General features: G+C 51.1%; 1 protein-coding gene across 5 annotated transcripts; it reads right to left on the minus strand.

Annotated features, from left to right (window-relative positions):
• GMPPA (GDP-mannose pyrophosphorylase A) lies at positions 1-16,742 on the minus strand. Of its 5 annotated transcripts, none has more exons than XM_053285021.1 (13): positions 15,545-16,676; positions 13,236-13,333; positions 12,986-13,089; positions 12,628-12,820; positions 12,139-12,198; positions 11,415-11,545; positions 11,228-11,242; positions 10,787-10,921; positions 8,348-8,445; positions 6,632-6,678; positions 6,344-6,436; positions 2,296-2,464; positions 1-2,068 (listed from the first exon to the last, which is right to left on the minus strand). In XM_053285021.1, exons 1-13 carry the CDS (start codon positions 15,582-15,584, stop codon positions 1,968-1,970), a joined length of 1,284 nt encoding a protein of 427 aa, XP_053140996.1. In that variant the 5' UTR covers positions 15,585-16,676; the 3' UTR covers positions 1-1,967. The 5 variants fall into 5 exon arrangements, with proteins under 5 accessions (XP_053140996.1, XP_053140997.1, XP_053141000.1 ...); XM_053285025.1 differs by lacking the exon at positions 1-2,068 and adding an exon at positions 6,032-6,117 and having other exon boundaries at positions 2,302-2,464; positions 15,545-16,734; XM_053285023.1 differs by lacking the exons at positions 1-2,068; positions 2,296-2,464 and adding exons at positions 2,473-4,311; positions 6,032-6,117 and having other exon boundaries at positions 15,545-16,742.
• Positions 16,743-18,503: the final 1,761 nt, after the last annotated feature.

Raw genomic sequence — 18,503 nt, forward strand, 5'->3', positions numbered from 1 at the left:
TCCAATCTCTTGGTTTTATTTTATTTTATACCAGATGCTACCATTAACAAAATTTAACATCACCAAGTAAGAGATGCACCCTGCATCCTGGGTAAATGCACAGCAAGAGAATGCAGGCATTTCAGTCCCGTCATGACACTGACTCCCACGTTGCCACAGGGGCAGGAGGGATTAACAGAGGAGAGGAGTCTGCTTCTCAACCTGTGAGGAACACCAGCCACAGAATACGCCCTTTATTGGTTAAATATCATTGCAGTCACAGGCTACAGAACCCATTTTAGCTCTAAGCCCATGACCTGCAGGAGTCCAGCTGTACGGGAGGCAGCTTCACGTCAGGGTTGCAATTTTCTCCTGATGCTGCTGCTAGTTCACCAGGGTGCTCCAATTCCTGAGCATGCAAGAGGGAAAAGGTTCCGGGTGCAGCTTAGCAACCATCAGCACTGACATTTAATGCAAAGCTGGTACATTCCACGAAGCAGTGGCAAGCCTGTCATTAAGGCAAGGAGAATTGTGTTTGGTTCAGTTTTGAACCACTTTAATTGCATCTGGGTCAGAGAGAATCAAATTAGGGCATTTCTGCCCTAGCCCTGAAACCTCAGGCCTTTTATGTAGAAGTAAAGCTGATGGTCAAAACACTTTCCTCTCCCTGGAGTTGAAGTGTGTAGGGTTCCTAGCAAACCTTAAGAGTTACAAGGCTGTTTCATGTGTGCTCCATTCCATCGGACAGAGCCCCCCTGCTCAATTCAGGCTCTTGTTCCACCCCTTGGGGAAAGCCGATCCCACGTATTAAAAGCTCACACACCCAGCCATTTCCTTCAATAGAGGCTTGTTGTCTCCAGCTGCTGCCGATTCCTCACCAAGATCTAGTCCTGTGTCTTGGAGCCATCCAAGGGGTAGGAGGAGCTGACTGGCACCATCTCTTGGACCCAGCAAGGAGAATCACCGTCTCAAACCAGTGACTTGCTGGCGGCCATCACATTCTCCGTAACCCTCTCTGCACTCTTGACATATTAGGGAGGCAACTGGGGCCAAAGTTTCACGATGGAGAGGAAAACAAGGTATGTGATAGCATGTTGATTCCCTTCTCCCCTCCTGCCATTCTCAGATTCCTCCACTAGAGGCTGCAAGCCAGTTCCTCGACACTGCAAACGGAAAGAGGTTCAGTGTGGGGGAAGTGCTGGGCAACCAGCTTGAGAGAGGGGTGCACAACCTTGGCCCTCCAGCTGCTGGACTACAACTCCCATCATCTGTGATGGTATTCGCCACTGTAGCTGGGGAGAATGGGAACTATAGTCCAACAGCAGCCGGAGGGCCCAAACTGTGCACCTCTGGATTAGGGCATGGCTATGTGACAGCTCCCTGGTTGAGGGCCTTAGAGCACAACTGGAAGGGCAGGGAAGCATCATTAGAAAAACAGAAAAGGGTCCTATATGGGTGGGGGAGACTGCATATCTGCCACATGGGCTGCACTACTGGCTCTGACCCCGTTATGCCTCTGACCCCCTCTGCATGCTGCTATGGGGATCCAGGAGGGTACTGTGTGGCTGGTGGGAATTAAAGGATGCTGACAAATGCTGACCCAGTTCCTTGGGGAGCATGCAGACATGCCTCCAGTCCCCTCAGACGCCTAGGTGCGGAGAGAAGGCTTCAGCTTTGGTGTCCACAGTCTTTTCCTGGTCATGAGGGGGCACCATGGCTCCAGGCTGAGGCAGGCCTCCCCCTTTCAGTCCTACAACAAAGAGCAGCCGAGAGGCTTTGCAAATCCCGGCAGCCCAAGAAAGAAAACGCACCCCCCTCCCTCCTCCATGAGCAGGCCTGGAGGGAGCTCTGCCCCGATGCCGGAGCAGCAAGTCCTGGGCCTGCCGGACAGAAAGACAGGATGTGGCTGGAGGGTGGGTTGGGTGATGCCTCACGAGGAGATGCCCTGCCTTCCGCCCTGAGGGCAACTGGAGTCACCCCCTGCCCCTTCAGAGAATGATTTGGTTCTTGAAGCTGCGGCTGAGTTCCTTGTGGGGCAGGACAATGGCGTTCAGGATGACCACTTCAGCAGGGATGGTCACGTTACAACCTGTTGAGGAGGGAACAGAAAGAGGCCTCAGACCAGGAACTCTGTGTGTGTGTGTGTGTGTGTGTGCGCGCGCGCGCACACAAGCGTGTGGGGAGGAAGGCCACCTCATAACAAAGATAAATTTAAAAGGGATGAGCTCAGACATGCAAGAAGATCTTACTCACTGGTGGGGGGGGGCAGTGGGCAGGGTTCACTCGGAACTGCAACAAAAAGGGACAACAGCTTACCCAGAATGGTGATGGAAGGGGTGAGGCGGCCATCCCGGAAGAGAGTCTCACTGTCTATCTTGGCATAGGGGTCGTTAGGGTTGGGGTCACTGGGAGTTCCCTCTACACGGGCCCATCGTCCAATTGTGCTATCCCAGCCCACAATGCTGTTCAGCACACAGGTATGATCCTGTGGGAAAGGGAGGGAAACAAGAAGGTGAGGCTCCACCTAGGAAATCAAGGACGGGCTGTCCACCACAGCACACACATCGAGGCAGGAAGAAGGGTCTGCTGCCCTGAATACATCCAAGCCAGCAAGACCTTGTGGCTCAGAAGCCTTGCCCTTGTCCAGAAACCTGGTGCTCTGCCGACTAATGTCAGTGGCTCTGGGGACAGTCCTGTAGACAACTGCAGAGCAAGGAGCCAATGTGGTGTACTGGGGTTTTTGTGGTTTTAAAAAAAAGATTTATACCCCGCCCCCTAGTACAATACTGCTCGGGGCAACTCACAACATTCATAAAATAATTACACTGTAAAACCAGACTAATAAAATTAACCAAATTAAGCTAAACAAGTTAAATATCCAAGCTAAAACCACAATCAGAATTACAGGTCTTAAAATTTCAAATCAAAAGTTGTTTTAAAAAACACTAAAATCTAAGAATTTTAAAAACTAAATAACCTACTAGATATAAACAAGTGAAACATTTAAAAGCCTCTTTCTTTTAAAAGATGTGTTTTTAGTTGTTCTTTAAAAACAATGAGGGAGGGAGCATGGCGAGGCTCTACAGGGAAGGCATTCCAGAGCCGAGGGGCCACAACCGAAAAGGTGCTGTCTCTAGTCCCCGCCAACTGGATCTCTGTCAGTGGCGGGGCCATGAGCAGCGCCTGAGATGATGAGAGAAGGGCCTTGGCAGGTTCATATGGGCAAATGCAATCCAAGAGATACCCCGGGCCCAAGCCATGTAGAGCTTTAAAAGATCAAGACCAGCACCTTGAATCTAGCTCAGAAGTGGTCCGGTAAACAAAGAAGCTGCCACAGGATGGGTGTGATATTCGTGAAGTGACTTTCACCCATGAGCATCCTTGCGGCAGCATTCTGCACCAGCTGAAGCTTCTGAAACCATCTTCAAGGGCAGCCCCACATACAGCGCATTGTATTAGTCCATTGCAGTGGTTAGAGTGTGGGACTAGAACCAGCCCTGAGGCTCATGGGGTAACCTTAGGCCAATCTCGCTCTAGCCCACCTCACAAATTTGTTGGGATAAAAGGCAGGAATACCAGGGTTGTTGGGATAAAAGGCAGGATAAAGATGCAACACGTATTTAATAAACATTCAGCAAGCAGCACCTATCTTAACAGGAATACAGAGAACGGCAGGAAGGAGGAAGAGGGAGGGAAACAGTAGCCTTAAGGGAACCACATTCAATCTTGCTGCACCCTCCACACGCAGTTTTCACATGTCTAGGCAGAGGTCAGCAAGGATACTACTGCTGGTCAAAGTGTGGAATGCAGAGCAATCTTCAGAGAAAACGGTGACCGTGTGCCAACCAGAGAAGTTCCATTTGCAGCCATCACTGCCTTCAGAACCCAGGACCCTGGTCAAAGGCACTAAGTCCCAACTCTGTCAATCAAGGACTGCCTGGCTTGAGCAGGGCCCAAACGGGTTCAGGGAAAGCTAGCTTGGCCAGAAAAGCCTGAGGCGGACCCACTCACTAGGATGTGGGGAACACCTGCCCACGTTTGGACAGAAACCTCACCTGTGACATGTGATCTGATTACATTGGACCACAGTGTAGACAGGGGTGTCCGCTGTCACTCTGGGGGCTGTGCCTGTCCCATTACAAACGGAAGCAGCTAGAGAGGATGTGGCAGTGGTTCTTTCAGTTCCTCTGCTCTTTCAGTGACCTTCAGGACTTCTGTTTTGCCCCATAGCAAACAGGGAGAAGGGTGGGCAAAAGGGCCAACAGAGGAGCAGGGAGCCCAGCGGCTGCATCCTCCCTTCTCTGCTTAAAAGCTGGGAGACAACAGACAACCCTACATGCAGACAGAGCTACAGTTAGAATCACGACAGACCAGTCTCAATGGCAGCTCCTTCCAGATTCCCACAGCCCTTCATTTCTGACTTGCAACAGCCCTAAGGGCAGCTTTCCAACCACTGATTTCACCTAGGAATAACTCAATTGATTTCACATAGGAATAAACAACTGGCCTACCTAGCAGAGTTGTTTCAAGGTTTACTAAAGTTCGTTCGCCAACCACTTTAAACACTTAGAAACAGCACCATAAACAGACCACAGCTGCAGCCATAACACACACTTACAAGGGAAGAAGTTTTATTCAATTCAGAGGGACTTATTTCTAAGTTTTAAAAAATGCCTAGAATTACATGGCACATGTTATTTAATGGATACACTAAGGAAAAAAGAAAGATGGGGCATAGATCATTTTCTCCTCCCAAAACGGAACAGTCCTCTTTGAATGAAAGAAAGAAAGGCTTCAAAGTTGGTGATTTCTTGTGAAATAAAGCAGTTTGCAGCTTCAGCAGCATTCCAATAAACAAAATTTCTGACATACACAGTTAAACACCCCTACAGCTTGATTCAGGCTTCTACAAAATCACACACTGGATGTTTAACTTGAAACCTTCTTCACTTGGAAAAGTGCCACTTGTATCTCCAGGGAGTTATTCGCACATGGCTTCATGCTGCGGGGTAAATGTTGAGTAAAGTCACTTTGAATTACACTTGTGGCGTTGAGGGAAGGAGCCCCTCCCTTCTGCTCTTCGATTTTGTTTTGATGCAACTTCACATAGTGTTTTCACTTCTAGCCAATGGAGGGGGGGAGAGATTGCTAAAGAGCTACATCTGCATTTGTAAAGAGAGTATCCCTCTTATCATACTAATGATTCTACAGATAGTGCCTCTCTCTACTTGCTCCAGGCATTTTCAGAAAAAGTAGCTTAAAACCAGCATTTTAAAAACCCAGAAACACCTTGAGATAAGCTAGAATTCGCAAGACAAAGCCCGACATGTGTGGAGTGGGTCCAAGGATCTGGTAGGGATTTGGGGGTAAGTTTGGCTGGAGTGTGAACGCACACACTCTCCCCCGAAGGAGATTTGGGTAGAAGCCCTGTCTGTAAAGTCTCCAGTAAAAAAAAATAAAAAAATTTCAAGAGTGAAGTTAGTCAAACAAGATAAAAACTATTGCAGTTCACTAGTGCCACCTGCTGGGCATCAACAAATAATGAGAAGAAGAGAAAGGCTAACTAGAAACCTTTAAAAAACACCACCACCAATCTATTTGCCCACTACCCCTGCTAGCCCCAATCCACACATGCCATCTTGTGGCAGTGTTGTTGTTGTATTTCCCACATTTTCAAAGGGGCAGGACACAGCCTCAAAATAATTTAGTGAAGGGGAAGAAAAAAAGAAACAAAAAACGACAAAAGTTCACACAATGGCAAGATACTGCTGCAGAAGAGATATTAACCTTGCTGTTCCTTTTTAAGTTTTAAAGAGCTCCATAAGTACTCTTATATCTGGGTGGTACAGTGGGGGGAAGCACACTTTCTAAATCAGAAAACAGAGAATAAATAAATGCAACTATAAGACATCACAAACTGGCACAGGGGGAGGGTTGGAGAGAAAGTTCCATCACATCACCAGCGATGTCACAGACAATATCTAATGGGTGGCCAGGACAACTGTGCAACCACATTCTGCACCCTACTAACTACTGCAGTAGACATGCTCACCTAGAGGCAGAAGGAAGTCTAATTTCTCTTGTGACACAATGCTGCTGCTTGAGTTCTGGAAGATGCACTGCTTCGAGAGAAGGTGTCTGGATTCCCGGCGCCAAAGATGTAATAAAAATGCCACACTGATTCTGTATTGCAATTTTCAGCCCACTCTTCCTCCATGAAGCTCCCTGCTCCTAGTCCAACCCTCTACGCCCTACACAAAAGCAGCTCTCAAAAATGGTATTCAGAGAACTCCCTAAGGGCATACAAGATACTGCGTCGTGATGACCCAGTGTCAACAGCACTCCTTGCGGGGGCAGCACCTACCTGGAGAGAAGCCCCATGCAGAATGATGGACTCACGCACACGCACTCCAGCACCGATCGTCACCCCCTTCCCAATGGAGACGTTGGGACCCAGCTGCAGGGAAAGCACAGGATCAGTGAGCTGGCACACAAGGGCATTGCTTCATCCACCTGCTCCCCTAGGCACAGCGACATAGTCTCTGGCCCTGTATCCTCTCAAGACAATACAGCGCAGCCCTGAGGACCCAACACAGGACTCCTCCTTACCTCACATGTGCTGAAATCCAGACACAGGGCCCACTATACTCACCACAGCACTGGCATCCACAGAGGCTGTTGGATGGATATAGACGTTCCCTGTGTGGGAAAGAAGCAGCAGTAGAATTGTTTCTTCTTCCTGCTACAGGATGGGGGTGAGTGGGTTGCTTTCAGTCCCTTTAAAGGCCCCACCACAGAAGTTCTGCATTGCCACAACATGACATCCAACTGTGGTCCTCAAGGCAGACGTTATGCCATCTGTGGGCTCCACTCAGTATCCCCTAACAATCACCCCTGCCCAGAGAGAGCACAAGGCCCCACAAAAACCTTTAAGGGAGATTTCTGCATAACTATTGCTGTACGCTGTGTGGATTTCTGTAATGGAACTAGGCTGCTGACAGCTAGGTTTGCTGTAATTCCATTTTCATCAAGAATACAAGTATGAAGTTGGCTTCCGAAGCATTTTTGCATCCGTAGTGTATCCCATGGATTGAAATGGGAATTGGTTATTATTATAGTCATCAGGGGGTTTAGGAGAAGTGCATCCGAGTGGAGCCATCAAGAGGTTAGCCTCCAAGGACCCTCTCTAAGGTATTTCAGACTTTATGGCCTGCTCTTGTGATAATGCCCTTGGCTTGCTATAGGTCAGGGCTTTTCCACCTTGGGTCCTCAGATATTGTTGGACTACAACTCCCATCAGCCACAGTGGTCGAGGCAGCCAGTAGTCCAGCAACATCTGGGGACCCAAGCTTGAGAACCCCTGACCTAGAGGGTCATTTGAGACCACAAAAAACTGCCTCTCCCCAGGGACACAGAATGAACAGAGTATAATTGTGACAGGTTCTGCCTCCAAGTATAATTACTCCTTCCAACTCAGAACGGAAAGGATAACTAGGGACGGGGGAAAGAAAAGGTACAGACACACTTTTTCACTCCAGTATCTCAGAATCAAACTAGATGTTACTTTAAGTATGTGCTTAACAAATGCAAGCTTTCTTTTTGTTAATATAATGTTAAATAGCACCTGGATCAGGCCCTCAAAGATGGGTTGTGGTGAGAAGGGGGTGAGCTTTAACCCAACATGTTCCTTCTGTGATCCCAGTCTCCATCCCCGCCTGCTATTTGCCACAGGGGGAAAAACACTAATGGAAGTTCTTCCTTACCAGTGAGTGGGCTGGGGAGTCTGGAGTGGGACCACAGTAGGGACGTGTAGGGTTAAAGCTCCTGACATATGTCCAATCTGAGATGGGGGGAGCTGGCAATCTGGTTACTATTTAACATTAAGAAAGCAAGCTCATGTTAACAAATGTTTTTAAAAGCATCACATGGAAAGAGTACATTGCTTGATCTGTGGAGACTGAAAGAAGAGCCATTACACACTTCGAGACAACTCCCACTGATTCTAGGAGACAAGCGTTCCCTGGAAATCGAACCACAAGGAGACGCTCTGGACACAACCATCTTGCCGTTTTTATGTTGCCAGAGGGGATGGGCCCTTTATATTTTGGGATACCAAATGTCAATCTGGGTGACTCTGGGCCAGTCACTTCTCTCTCAGCCTAGCCTACTTCACAGGGTTGTTGCGAGGAGAAACTTAAGTATGTAGTACACCACTCTGGGCTCTTTGGAGGAAGAGCGGGATATAAAATGTTAAATAAATAAAATAAAATAAAATTTAAAAAAATAAAAAAAAATCTGGCCCTATTAAGAGTGTACATTTCTGCGTGTGTCTCACAAAAAGTGGGGGGGGGGGAGGGGGAGCTAATACCTCGAATGGTGGGCCCACCAGGGTGATTCTGGGCCAGTCTCTCTGGGTGGCACTGGCTGTAGCAGCTCAGGTAGAGGCGATTGGCATAGATAGCAGACCTGGCAAAGAGAACAAGGCAGAATCAATGGCAGCCTCACAAAAAGCCAGACTTGTGTCCCAAAGAAGAAGCAGCCATCCTACCTTGGACAGGGTACGGAGCATTTTCCTGCCATCTCTTCCTGCTGATGGGGCCCACCCCAGTTCTCCCCCAGTTCTATATCTACCAGGGAAGCTCAACTTCTTTCATTTTTATGCCGGGCTCCCGCCACCTGTGTGACAGCAGCCCTAATTCTAAGCTCAAAAATAACTTGTGGAAATTAAGCTACGCTGCTTATTCTGCTGCACAGATCCAAGTTGTTATTAGCTTGGAATTTGCCTAGGCACAACCTGAGGGAAGGATACAGTGCGCTGCGGGTTAGAGGCTATGCATCAGTAGTCACAGAGGAGGAAGGAGAGGCTGTGATCAGCATCCATAATCAGCCGCCCGCCCCCCAAGCCCGCCCATTTCCCAAGAATTGAAGCAATGCTCAGCCCTTCTTCTGGCATTTGCAGCTTTGCCATACTTCTGACAAGACATTTGCAAGTTTGCCTTCCCAACCATAAAGTCCAGGCACTTGAGAAAGACAAGGAAACTGGGGATGTCTAGAATAAAGGACCCTTAGAATGTAATATATTTGATTCTATACTTGGCAGTCTTACTGAAACACATACAAACAGGGAGATGGCAAAGTGGGAGTGAGCCCTCAGACCCCACCGTCCCCCTCCTTCCAGAGATATGTCTTCCCCCATGAATAGAGGTCTATAAAATGACATAGGTCTATAGAATCATGATAGAGGTCTAAACAATCATGGTGTGGAGAAAGTGGAGAGAGAGAAATTATTTTCCCTCTCACACAACACTAGAACCAGGGGTCACTCCATGAAATTGATTGCCAGGAGGTCTAGGACCAACAAACAGAAGTACTTTTTCACACAACGCGTGATCCACTTGTGGAACTCTCTGCCACAGGATGTGGTGACAGCAAACAACCTGGATGGCTTTAAGAGGGGTTTGGATAACTTCATGGAGGAGAGGTCTATCAATGGCTACCAGTCGGAGGGCTGTGGGCTACCTCCAGCCTCAAAGGCAGGATGCCTCTGAGTACCAGTTGCAGGGGAGTAATGGCAGGAGAGAGGGCATGCCCTCAACTCCTGCCTATAGCTTCCAGTGGCATCTGGTGGGCCACTGTGCGAAACAGGATGCTGGACTAGATGGGCCTTGGGCCTGATCCAGCAAGGCCGTTCTTATGTTCTTTGTTACTGAAGAACTGCAAGGATGTGGTGAAAAACAAACCAGTTTCAGCACACTTTCTCTCTCCCTCCTATGCAAGTAAGTCCTCCAATCAGCAGCATGACAGGGAATATGAGCCGGCTCACTTTGAACTGGGCTCACCATTAAGCTGGCCCAGTTCGGATGAACATAAGAACAGCCCTGCTGGATCAAGCCCAAGGCCCATCTAGTCCAGCATCCTGTTTCGCACAGTGGCCCACCAGATGCCCCTGGAAGCCTACAAGCAGGAGTTGAGGGCATGCCCTCTCTCCTGCTATTACTCCCCTGCAACTGGTACTCAGACCAGCCCCAACAAAGGATGTGTGTGTGTCAGAGTTTGAACTGGAGCAACCCCCGGTTTGGAGAACCTGCTCGTCGACTGGCTCTGGGGGTATGCTTGTAAAGGGAATTCCCAGTAAATGCAGCCAGGGTGTGGGTGACCTCCGCCAAAGGTTGAATGGCCAAACCGGGGCCATGAGCCTAATGACTGAACTGGGGCCATGAGCCTAATGACTGAACCGGGGCCATCTAACGACTGAACCGGGGCCATTAGAATGACCTCCGCGTATGCGCAAATGGCCTCTGTGCAGTCAGCCTGGGTTGTCATTTGGGAGGCCTTAAGGTGGCATGGAGAAGCCTCCATCGCTGCCTCTAATGTTTCCACCACCGCCGCCTCCACCATCTGCATTTTAAAAAGGTAACAAGTACCTTTTTTTCTCTCCCCGCCCACCCCTGGCATTTACTAGGAATTCCCTTTACTTGTAAAGAGGAATCTGGCAAGGATTCCTCTTAAAAGTATACCCCTGAGCCGGTCTGTGAACCGATTTGATGGCCGGACTGGATCCCTAGACTGGACTGGCTTGAACCTGGTCTGGATTCGAGCCGAGCACACCCCTAGAAGGAGAAAGCTAAGGGTGAGCTGTGGCCCAGTCAGCGGGGGGCCGGTCTTTCAGGGGCCCGGGGACATTTGTCTCCCTTTGTTCAGTTATGTCCCCCTGTATACACAGACCGAGTTGCAATCGCCTCCTTCCCCCTCCCAATGGCACAGAGCGCCACAGGCTTGAATCCGATAGTGCCTCTTCCCCCCTTACCCAGCGGATTTGATTTGGCTCCAGAAGCCCTCTGTCTTGTAGGCAAAGAGGCGTCCCTGCCCAGCAAGTGCTGTGAAGACGTCCTGCTCCAGCCTGATGGCCTCGGCTCGCTGCCAACCGTTGCTGCTCTCCTCCCTGGAGGAAAAGGACATTCAAAGGGTGAGGGAGACAGAACTGCTCACCTGAAGGCGGGGCCCCGGGGGTGGGATGCCGACTACCAGAAAAGGGAGGGGCACTTCTCTAGGTCAAGCCAAGCCGATTCTCAAGCTGGTGGTTGAACAAAGAAACAAAAACGGAAACAGCTCAGCTCCTCCCCACCAAGCAGCAGCTGGGAAACCAAGAAGCCAGTCCTAAGCCTCAGGGCATCTGTCCCAACAGCGAGAAGCCACTACAGCACTTGGGTGAAGGGTGTGCAAGATGAAGGAAGAGGTGGACACTTACCCAATGCATAAGCCCCTACAGGTGGGCAGAAGATGGCAGGAGGAGGAGGAGGAGGAAGAGGAGGAGGAGATGATGATGATAAAGAAGAGAGACAGAAAGAGAAAGATGGTAGATGAGTGACCTGCAGCTGCTTGGGAGCAGGAAGGGCATCAAGGTGTGGGTGCGGGGTGGGGGGGAGAACACTCACAGAAGCAGTTCCTGCTGGTTGTGCTGGAAGACTGCCCCGATGTGATGGAAGATAGCCGGAGTGAACAAGTAGATGCCGCAGTTGATCAGCTCACTCACAAAAGTGCTGGGCTTCTCCACGTAGTGCAGGACCTGGAGAAGAAAGGGGCCATGGGGCAGGAGAGCACAAAGCCCATGAAACTTGCCTCCCCTCGGGCTGCTGTGCATGGGGATTTCCCAATCCAACCCGTCTGCAGCACACACACACACACACCCGGTGCAGCACAGAGGTGGGCACTCCCGGCAGGGTCCGCTCCAGCCCTGGGGGAGGGGGAGGAGGGCTTTCTCTGGAACTGGAGCCCACAGAGGTGCCAGGGAAGGTGGGAAGGAGGACCCTGGAAAGACACAAAGGGGACGCCAGGAAGGGGAAAGGGCCGGCTGGGATTGCAGTCCCCCGCTACCCCCACAGGTCTCCCCAGTGTTCCCTTTGTGCCTTTCCCCAGCACCGCCGTGGATTCTGGTTCCAAGGAAGAGTTCCCTCCCCACCAGCAAGGGGCTGGCTGTTCTGGGAGCAACCTCCTCCGGGCAGCACCAGGGGTTTGCCGCAGATCTGTCGGAACTGGAAATCCCGAGGCACAGCCCTAGCCTACGCCACACCTTCTGAGCCCAGGGTCCAGAAAGCAGCAGTCAGGACTCCAGGAAGAACTCTCCGCTGTGACCTGCTCTCTGCCCAGGCCTCCACGTACCTCGTGTGTCTCGGCATTCGCCACGATGCAGCCATAGTTCAGAGACTGCTTCCTGTTGGCCTGCAAAGGGAGAAGAGGGTCACAGAGAAGAGCGCAGGGAGGGAGGAGCATTTGCAGCTGGGCTGAAGCCTGCAAGGGGTTGACTTGCTGCAGCAGAGCACTAAGGGAGCCCAGCCCAAACTGTGCCGAGGAAGCGGCTTTCGAATGAGACAAACCACAGGCCCGTCTCGTTCCGTGCTGTCCGCACTGACTGGCAGCAGCCCTGCAGGGTTTTGGACAAGGGTCTTTCCCGCCTGGAGGGGCCAGGGACTGAATCTGGGACCTTCTGCATGCAAAGCAGGTGTCCTGCCACTGAGTGATGCCCCCACCAGGCTCTGCCCCCAAGATAAAGTAAGGCACTTTGCCCTGTATAGACTTGGACCCCACAGCTCGCCCTCCCACGGCATTCCCCGAGTGGGGGCTCTCGGATTCCACGGAGGAGGTCATTACCGTGGTGCCCAGCATGAGGAAGCTGTCATGATCGCCTCGCTGCCGGTGGAAGCTCAGCATCTCACCCAGAGGGAATTCGGAACAGACGTCGGCGTTGAGCACAAAGAAGGCCTCGGGGTTACCTGTGAGGATCTGGTCCCGGAAGTGGTAGATGCCACCACCTGTGCCGAGGGCGGCATATTCTTGCAGGTACCTGAAGACAATGAGGGCTGGATAGCCTTGCTTGCCGGAGGTGGAGTTGTCTAAGCCGAGAGCCGTATCAGCTGACAAATGCAGCTGGCTCTTGCAACAGGCTGTGCAGAAGCAGGATCTGGGTCCCTTCCCTTCCCTTCCCAACGGATGCTAGCCGGCCACCAACCTGATAGGCATTTTGAACTCTTGCTGGGCTGATACCAGGAAGCGGCTGAGGGCCTCATTGGGCTGATAGAACCCGATCAGGAGGATCTCCTTCATGTTGGGCACCTGTAAGGGATGGGGCAGAGGTCAGGAAGGTCCTCGCTGCGAAGGCTGGCTGCACTTCCCCTGCCCATTTGATCAAGCTTTAGAGCTGAAGAGAACCCAGAGTGCCCTGAATTGCCCTCCACCCCCACATCAGCACCCCTAAGTACCTTTGTGCATGCTTCGATGTGGTGCTGTATCATAGGCACCCCTGCCACAGGGAAGAGGGGCTTGGGCACCTCAAAAGACAAGGGGCGGAAGCGCGTCCCTGCAGGGAGAAGATCACAGAGTCATGGAGCGGGAGCTCATTCAGCCCACCCCTCCCTCCCAGAAAGGAGGGGCAACTGCACATCATGGGCCGGGTGACGTGGAACGTTATGCTGCAAGGAGAGCTGGTCTGGTGGTAGCAAGCATGACTTGTCCCCGTAGCTAAGCTGGGTCTGCCCTGGTTGCATCTGAATGGGAGACTTGATGTGTGAGCACTGCAAGATATTCCCCTCAGGGGATGAAGCCGCTCTGGGAAGAGCAGGTGGTTTCAAGTTCCCTCCCTGGCAGCTTCTCCAAGATAGAGCTGAGAGAGATTCCTGCCTGCAACCTTGGAGAAGCCGCTGCCAGTCGGTGAAGACAATACTGAGCAAGATAGACCAGTAGTCTGACTCCGTATATGGCAGTTTCCTATGTTCCTATGAGAGAACAATGGCGAGGAAAGAGCAGTGCAGCCAGGCTCCTGGGGAACAGCTGATGATGCAAGCAAAGGACTGAGCGAGGGGAGGGGAGGAATGGATGGGGGAGAGAAAAGGCCCCTTGGTCAGACATTATGTATCACAGGTATGTGTGTAAAGGTATCTGCACACATGTATATGCTTTTGTGAGAAGGCACGTGCATTCGTTTTAAAATGAACTTGGGTATCCCTCCCCCCCTCAAAAGCTGGGTACCCAGATAAGAAGTATACTACTGTACATGCACTGAACACAGCAAGTGAAGCAGGCTCAAAACTGCTTTTGTCCTAGAGCTCAGGTCTCAAGCCTATATTCTGGACCAGAATTCAGCCTGTACAATTGAAGACAGGAACAAAAGAAGGGCCCTACTGGATCAGTCAAAAGGCCTGTCTAGTCCAGCATCTTATTCCCCACCATGGCCAACCAGATGCTCCTGAGAAGTCCACATTGTGGAGGCTGATGCCTCTACCCTCTCGCTGCTGTTGCTTCCCAAGGAATGGTATTCAGAGACATACTGACTCTGGACATAAAGGAACCACATCACCAGATGGATGACTAGAAACCCTCAAGACTGATCCTCCATGAAGTCATCTAGTCTCCTTCTGAAGTAATCTAAGCTAGCGGAGAGGAGAGCTGGTCTTGTGGTAGCAAGCATGACTTGTCCCCTTAGCTAAGCAGGGTCTGCCCTGGTTGCATCTGAATGGGAGACTTGATGTGTGAGCACTGCAAGATCTTCCCCTCAGGGGATGGATCCGCTCCGGGAAGAGCAGAAGGTTCTAAGTTCCCTCCCTGGCTTCTCCAAGATCGGGCTGAGAGAGATTCCTGCCTGCAACCTTGGAGAAGCCGCTGCCAGTCTGTGAAGGCAATACTGAGCTAGATAGACCAATGGTCTGACTCAGTATATGGCAGCTTCCTATGTTCCTATGTAGTGGCCAAGCCAGAGGTTGCTGGTTCAAATCTCTGCTGGTATGTTTCCCAGACTATGGGAAACACCTATATTGGGCAGCAGCGATATAGGAAGATGCTGAAAGGCATCATCTCACACTGCATGGGAGATGGCAATGGTCAACCCCTCCTGCAGTCTACCAAGGAAAACCACATGGCTCTATGGTCTCCAGGAGTCGACACCGACTTGACGGCACACTTTGCCTTTTAAGCTAGTGGCACAACTTGTGGCAGTAGATTTGATACATTAGTTATATGCTGTATAAACTGGTACTTCCTGCATCCTGTATCTCTTGCCAATTAGTTTGATTGGCTGTACTATTATGAGTGGAGGAGAAAAACAGCTCTTTCTTTCCACTTTCTCCATAGAGGTTTATAAACCTATGCATACTATCATGTCCCCCGAATAAAAAAAGAATACTTCTGAACATGTTTGGAATGTCTTTCCCTAACCATTGACTGTAGTCACACACACACACACACACACACACACACACACACACATTTGGAAATGATTCAGAGAAGGAAGTTTGGCCGTATGTTATCATTTCTCCCTCTCTCGAAAGGACATTGAAACCAGTCACCCCCCACACCCCGGTTCAGCCTCTCTGCTGGATCGTCTTGCATCAACCTTTGGGCGCTGCAGATCAAGGGCAAGGCAAACAAAAATGGGTTGACCCTGAAAGAGCCGGAAGTGGGGTGAGGACGGGCTGGAGAGGTCTAATGGCAGGAGGAGCCAATGGCTACAGGCAGGTGGGTGGGGCTGCGAGCCAGGCTCTCAGGTGCCCGCTTTGGGAACGCTGGTGGACCTCACCTTTCTGAGGGCCCCCGATGAGGATCACGGCTTTCAGCATCGTCCGCGCTGTCTGGCAGGAGAGTGGAAAGGGAGGCTGCGCGTGGGCAGGCTGCGGGAAGGCAGAGGCGCAAGAGACCCTCCACTAAGAAGGCATCCACCCGGGCAGAAAGACACACCAGCGAGCGGCGAAACGCCTCGGCCCCCTCCACAGAACGCCGCGTCTCACTTCCGAACACGTGAGAATGCCACGTCACCGCAACAGGGCTCTGCCACAGGGCGGTGCTTCGTGGAGCTAGTCTGCGGGCACCCCTACGGGAGGCTCCGAGACTGCCGCTTGAAGTCCCGCCGCCGCGTACCGGACTCCTGCTGCTGCAGCTGATGTCCTGCCTTTGCTCCACCGGAAACGCAGAGGGAAGCCGGGCCGGGGAAGGTGGTGTTGTCGGCTAGCATTTGGGCGATGATCCCGGAGACTCGTGGGTGGAGTTAGGAGCAGAATTTCCCGAGCATTCGTGCCGCAGACGGAGCCCCTCGACGCGATGGCCCCCCCTGGGAGGGAGGCCGACTCAGGCAGGGTTTCGTTTCCAGGTCTCAGCCCTGAAGTCTGTTTTAATCCCCGAAGCCCCGGGGAGTAATTCGGACTAGAGTGGTTCTGAGCATATACAGATGACCTTCCTTCCTTCCCGGCTTGAGTAACACAGCCAGCCCCCTACACAAAGGGCTGCGACCTCCTGAGCAATGGAGAGAAGAAATGACTGTCCTGATTGAACAAGGGCACAAGAGATCCACTTGTACGACATGTGGCCTCTTGGCGGTATTGCAGATTTTGAAATTAGGTGCTGGGTTGGACTCAAGTCTCCCTGAAAACTACTCGGAGGACCGTTTCAAACTCAAATGGGTGAGATCACCCAGTTGTTGAAGGAAAAGCGCTTTGTACATGTCCCAAAGCATTCTTCATTCACTGACGTGCGTTGGAGTTGAGCCCTGGCAGCAGTTAAAAATGGTTCTGAAGTTAAAAGCCTGATGAATGGGCAAAAGGGCCGTGCATGGGACCTATGGCGGTATAAGACAGAGTCTGAGAGATCCGTGGCTGTGTGTCCCCGCTCTTCCTTGCCCGAGTCACGTGGGCAAGACGAGGCACAGCTGTAGGGCCCAAACAATCCCTGATATGGTCAGGAAGGACTATTTATAGTTTCGGAGCTGCAGGTTTCCGAGTAGGGTTCTTGCAGTGTTCCTTAGTACCCGTAGGAGGCAGCATTGGCAAAGGTATAGGAGGACAAAGGTCTGGCTCCCTTGAACTGTGAGTGCTTCTTGAGAAGAACTAAAGGGTGAGGGAAATGTTGCTGGTGGTGGAAACAGATTGCAGAATAATGTGACACCAGATAGACTTTGGGCCTGATGAGCCTGCAAGGGAGTTCTTAGAAGTTGAATTGTTGAACTGTGCTCAGTGGAAGGCCAGGTGCCTAGAATGATTAGACCTTGGCTACTAGCCAATGGCTAGTGCTTGTTGATGCAGGGAGAAGTTGAAAGGAGAACTGAGGGATTGTTTAGCATCATTGTTTAGCACTGCTGCATCTAGTTCCCAGGGCTCTGGAGTAGGGATGGGCATGGAACCGGGTGGGGGGGGGGTAGGACTTCAAGAGCGGGGGAGGGTGAACTTGCCCCTCCCCTGCCTATCTCCCACCAGCGCTGGAGTTGTGTAAAATCCTTTGAGGTGGCAGTGTACCTCCCTGCCACCCTTTCTGCTTCTTTGGCTGGAAGTAATGGGTGTGTGTGTGCACTGTCAGATGGGCACACGATCACAGCATGTGCGTGCCCAGTACTTCCGGCAGAAGGGGTGGCAGGGAGGTACGCTGCCGCCCCGAGGGATTTTACACAACTCCAGAGCTGGGGGGTAGGGAGTGAGAGGAGGGGTAAGTGCACCCTCCCCCGCCCTTAAAGTCCTACCCCATACTCCTGCTGAATGTTTGAACTGGCCAGTGTTCGAACCTGTTTGGAGTCCCATAAAAGGGCCTCCGAACAGGTTTGTGCACATCCCTACTCTGGAGCACCGCACCCACGGCTGTGGGCTCTTCATTTGCTGTTTCACCCAGAGGACCTTTGCACCTTGCCCTTATGCACACCGATGAAGGTAGGGATGCACTCACTAATACATAATGGAGGGGGGGGGGTCATTCACGCTACCAAAACTGGGTAGGACAAGTGTTGTACCTAGGTTTGGGAGCTGTGTATACTCCCAATTTTTGACTGTGTGGGAGCAAACAACTAGGTAAGAGAAGGGAGAAGTGATTGTGGGGGATCAAGGTAGGAGAAAAACCTGGATAGGACAGCTTTTCCTCCTACCTTGCTCAAATGCTGGGTAAGACAGTGCTGTCCTACCCAGCTCCTTTCGCTGCCTTTCTGCCACACAGTCACTTTTCCCTCCTTCTACCTAGTTGTTTGCTCCCACACAACCGAAAATTGGGAGCACACACAGCTCCCAAACCTGAGTAGGACACTTGTCCTACCCAGTTTTCATCCATTGTGTGAATGACCTCAGAGTCAATTGCTTCCCTCCATGACCACACCCAGTTCCAGACTCTCTCAGTGGAGACTGCTGGACTTGGGAGACTAGAAAGAATCTTGCTTCAGCTATGAACTCACTTGGGCTGATCTCCATTGTTTAGCTTCCTTCCCTTTTTGTGAAAAGGGATGATAGTGACCTATTTCAAAGGCTGTTGTAACAACAAGGTAAAAACTGTGAACCAGTCTTTGCACTTTAAAGAGTTCTAAATACATTACAGTTAATAAGAAGAAAATATCTTGGTTTATCTCAGCTCTGTGCATCTGGTCTAGACTGCTCTTGAACATGGAGGTTCTACACCAGAGCTCAACTGCCAGTGACTATGGAAGCTTCAGCTGGCCATACTTAAGAAATGAAGCCTCCATATTCACAATAATAGTTTGTTGGCACTGGGTGGGAATGGGATTTATTGAGATT

Source organism: Hemicordylus capensis, chromosome 1, assembly GCF_027244095.1.
Source record: "Hemicordylus capensis ecotype Gifberg chromosome 1, rHemCap1.1.pri, whole genome shotgun sequence".
NCBI lineage: Eukaryota > Metazoa > Chordata > Lepidosauria > Squamata > Cordylidae > Hemicordylus > Hemicordylus capensis.

Bases quoted from the DNA above. Each gene is read 5' to 3' on its own strand.
- GMPPA (XM_053285021.1), bottom strand. From the start codon at position 15,584: ATGCTGAAAGCCGTGATCCTCATCGGGGGCCCTCAGAAAG. The intron at 12,821-12,985 runs GTTGGTGGCCGG...CATTGTCTTCAG, and splicing joins GAGTTCAAAATGCCTATCAG to GTACCTGCAAGAATATGCCG. The intron at 12,199-12,627 runs GTAATGACCTCC...CTCCCTTTGCAG, and splicing joins TCCTCATGCTGGGCACCACG to GCCAACAGGAAGCAGTCTCT.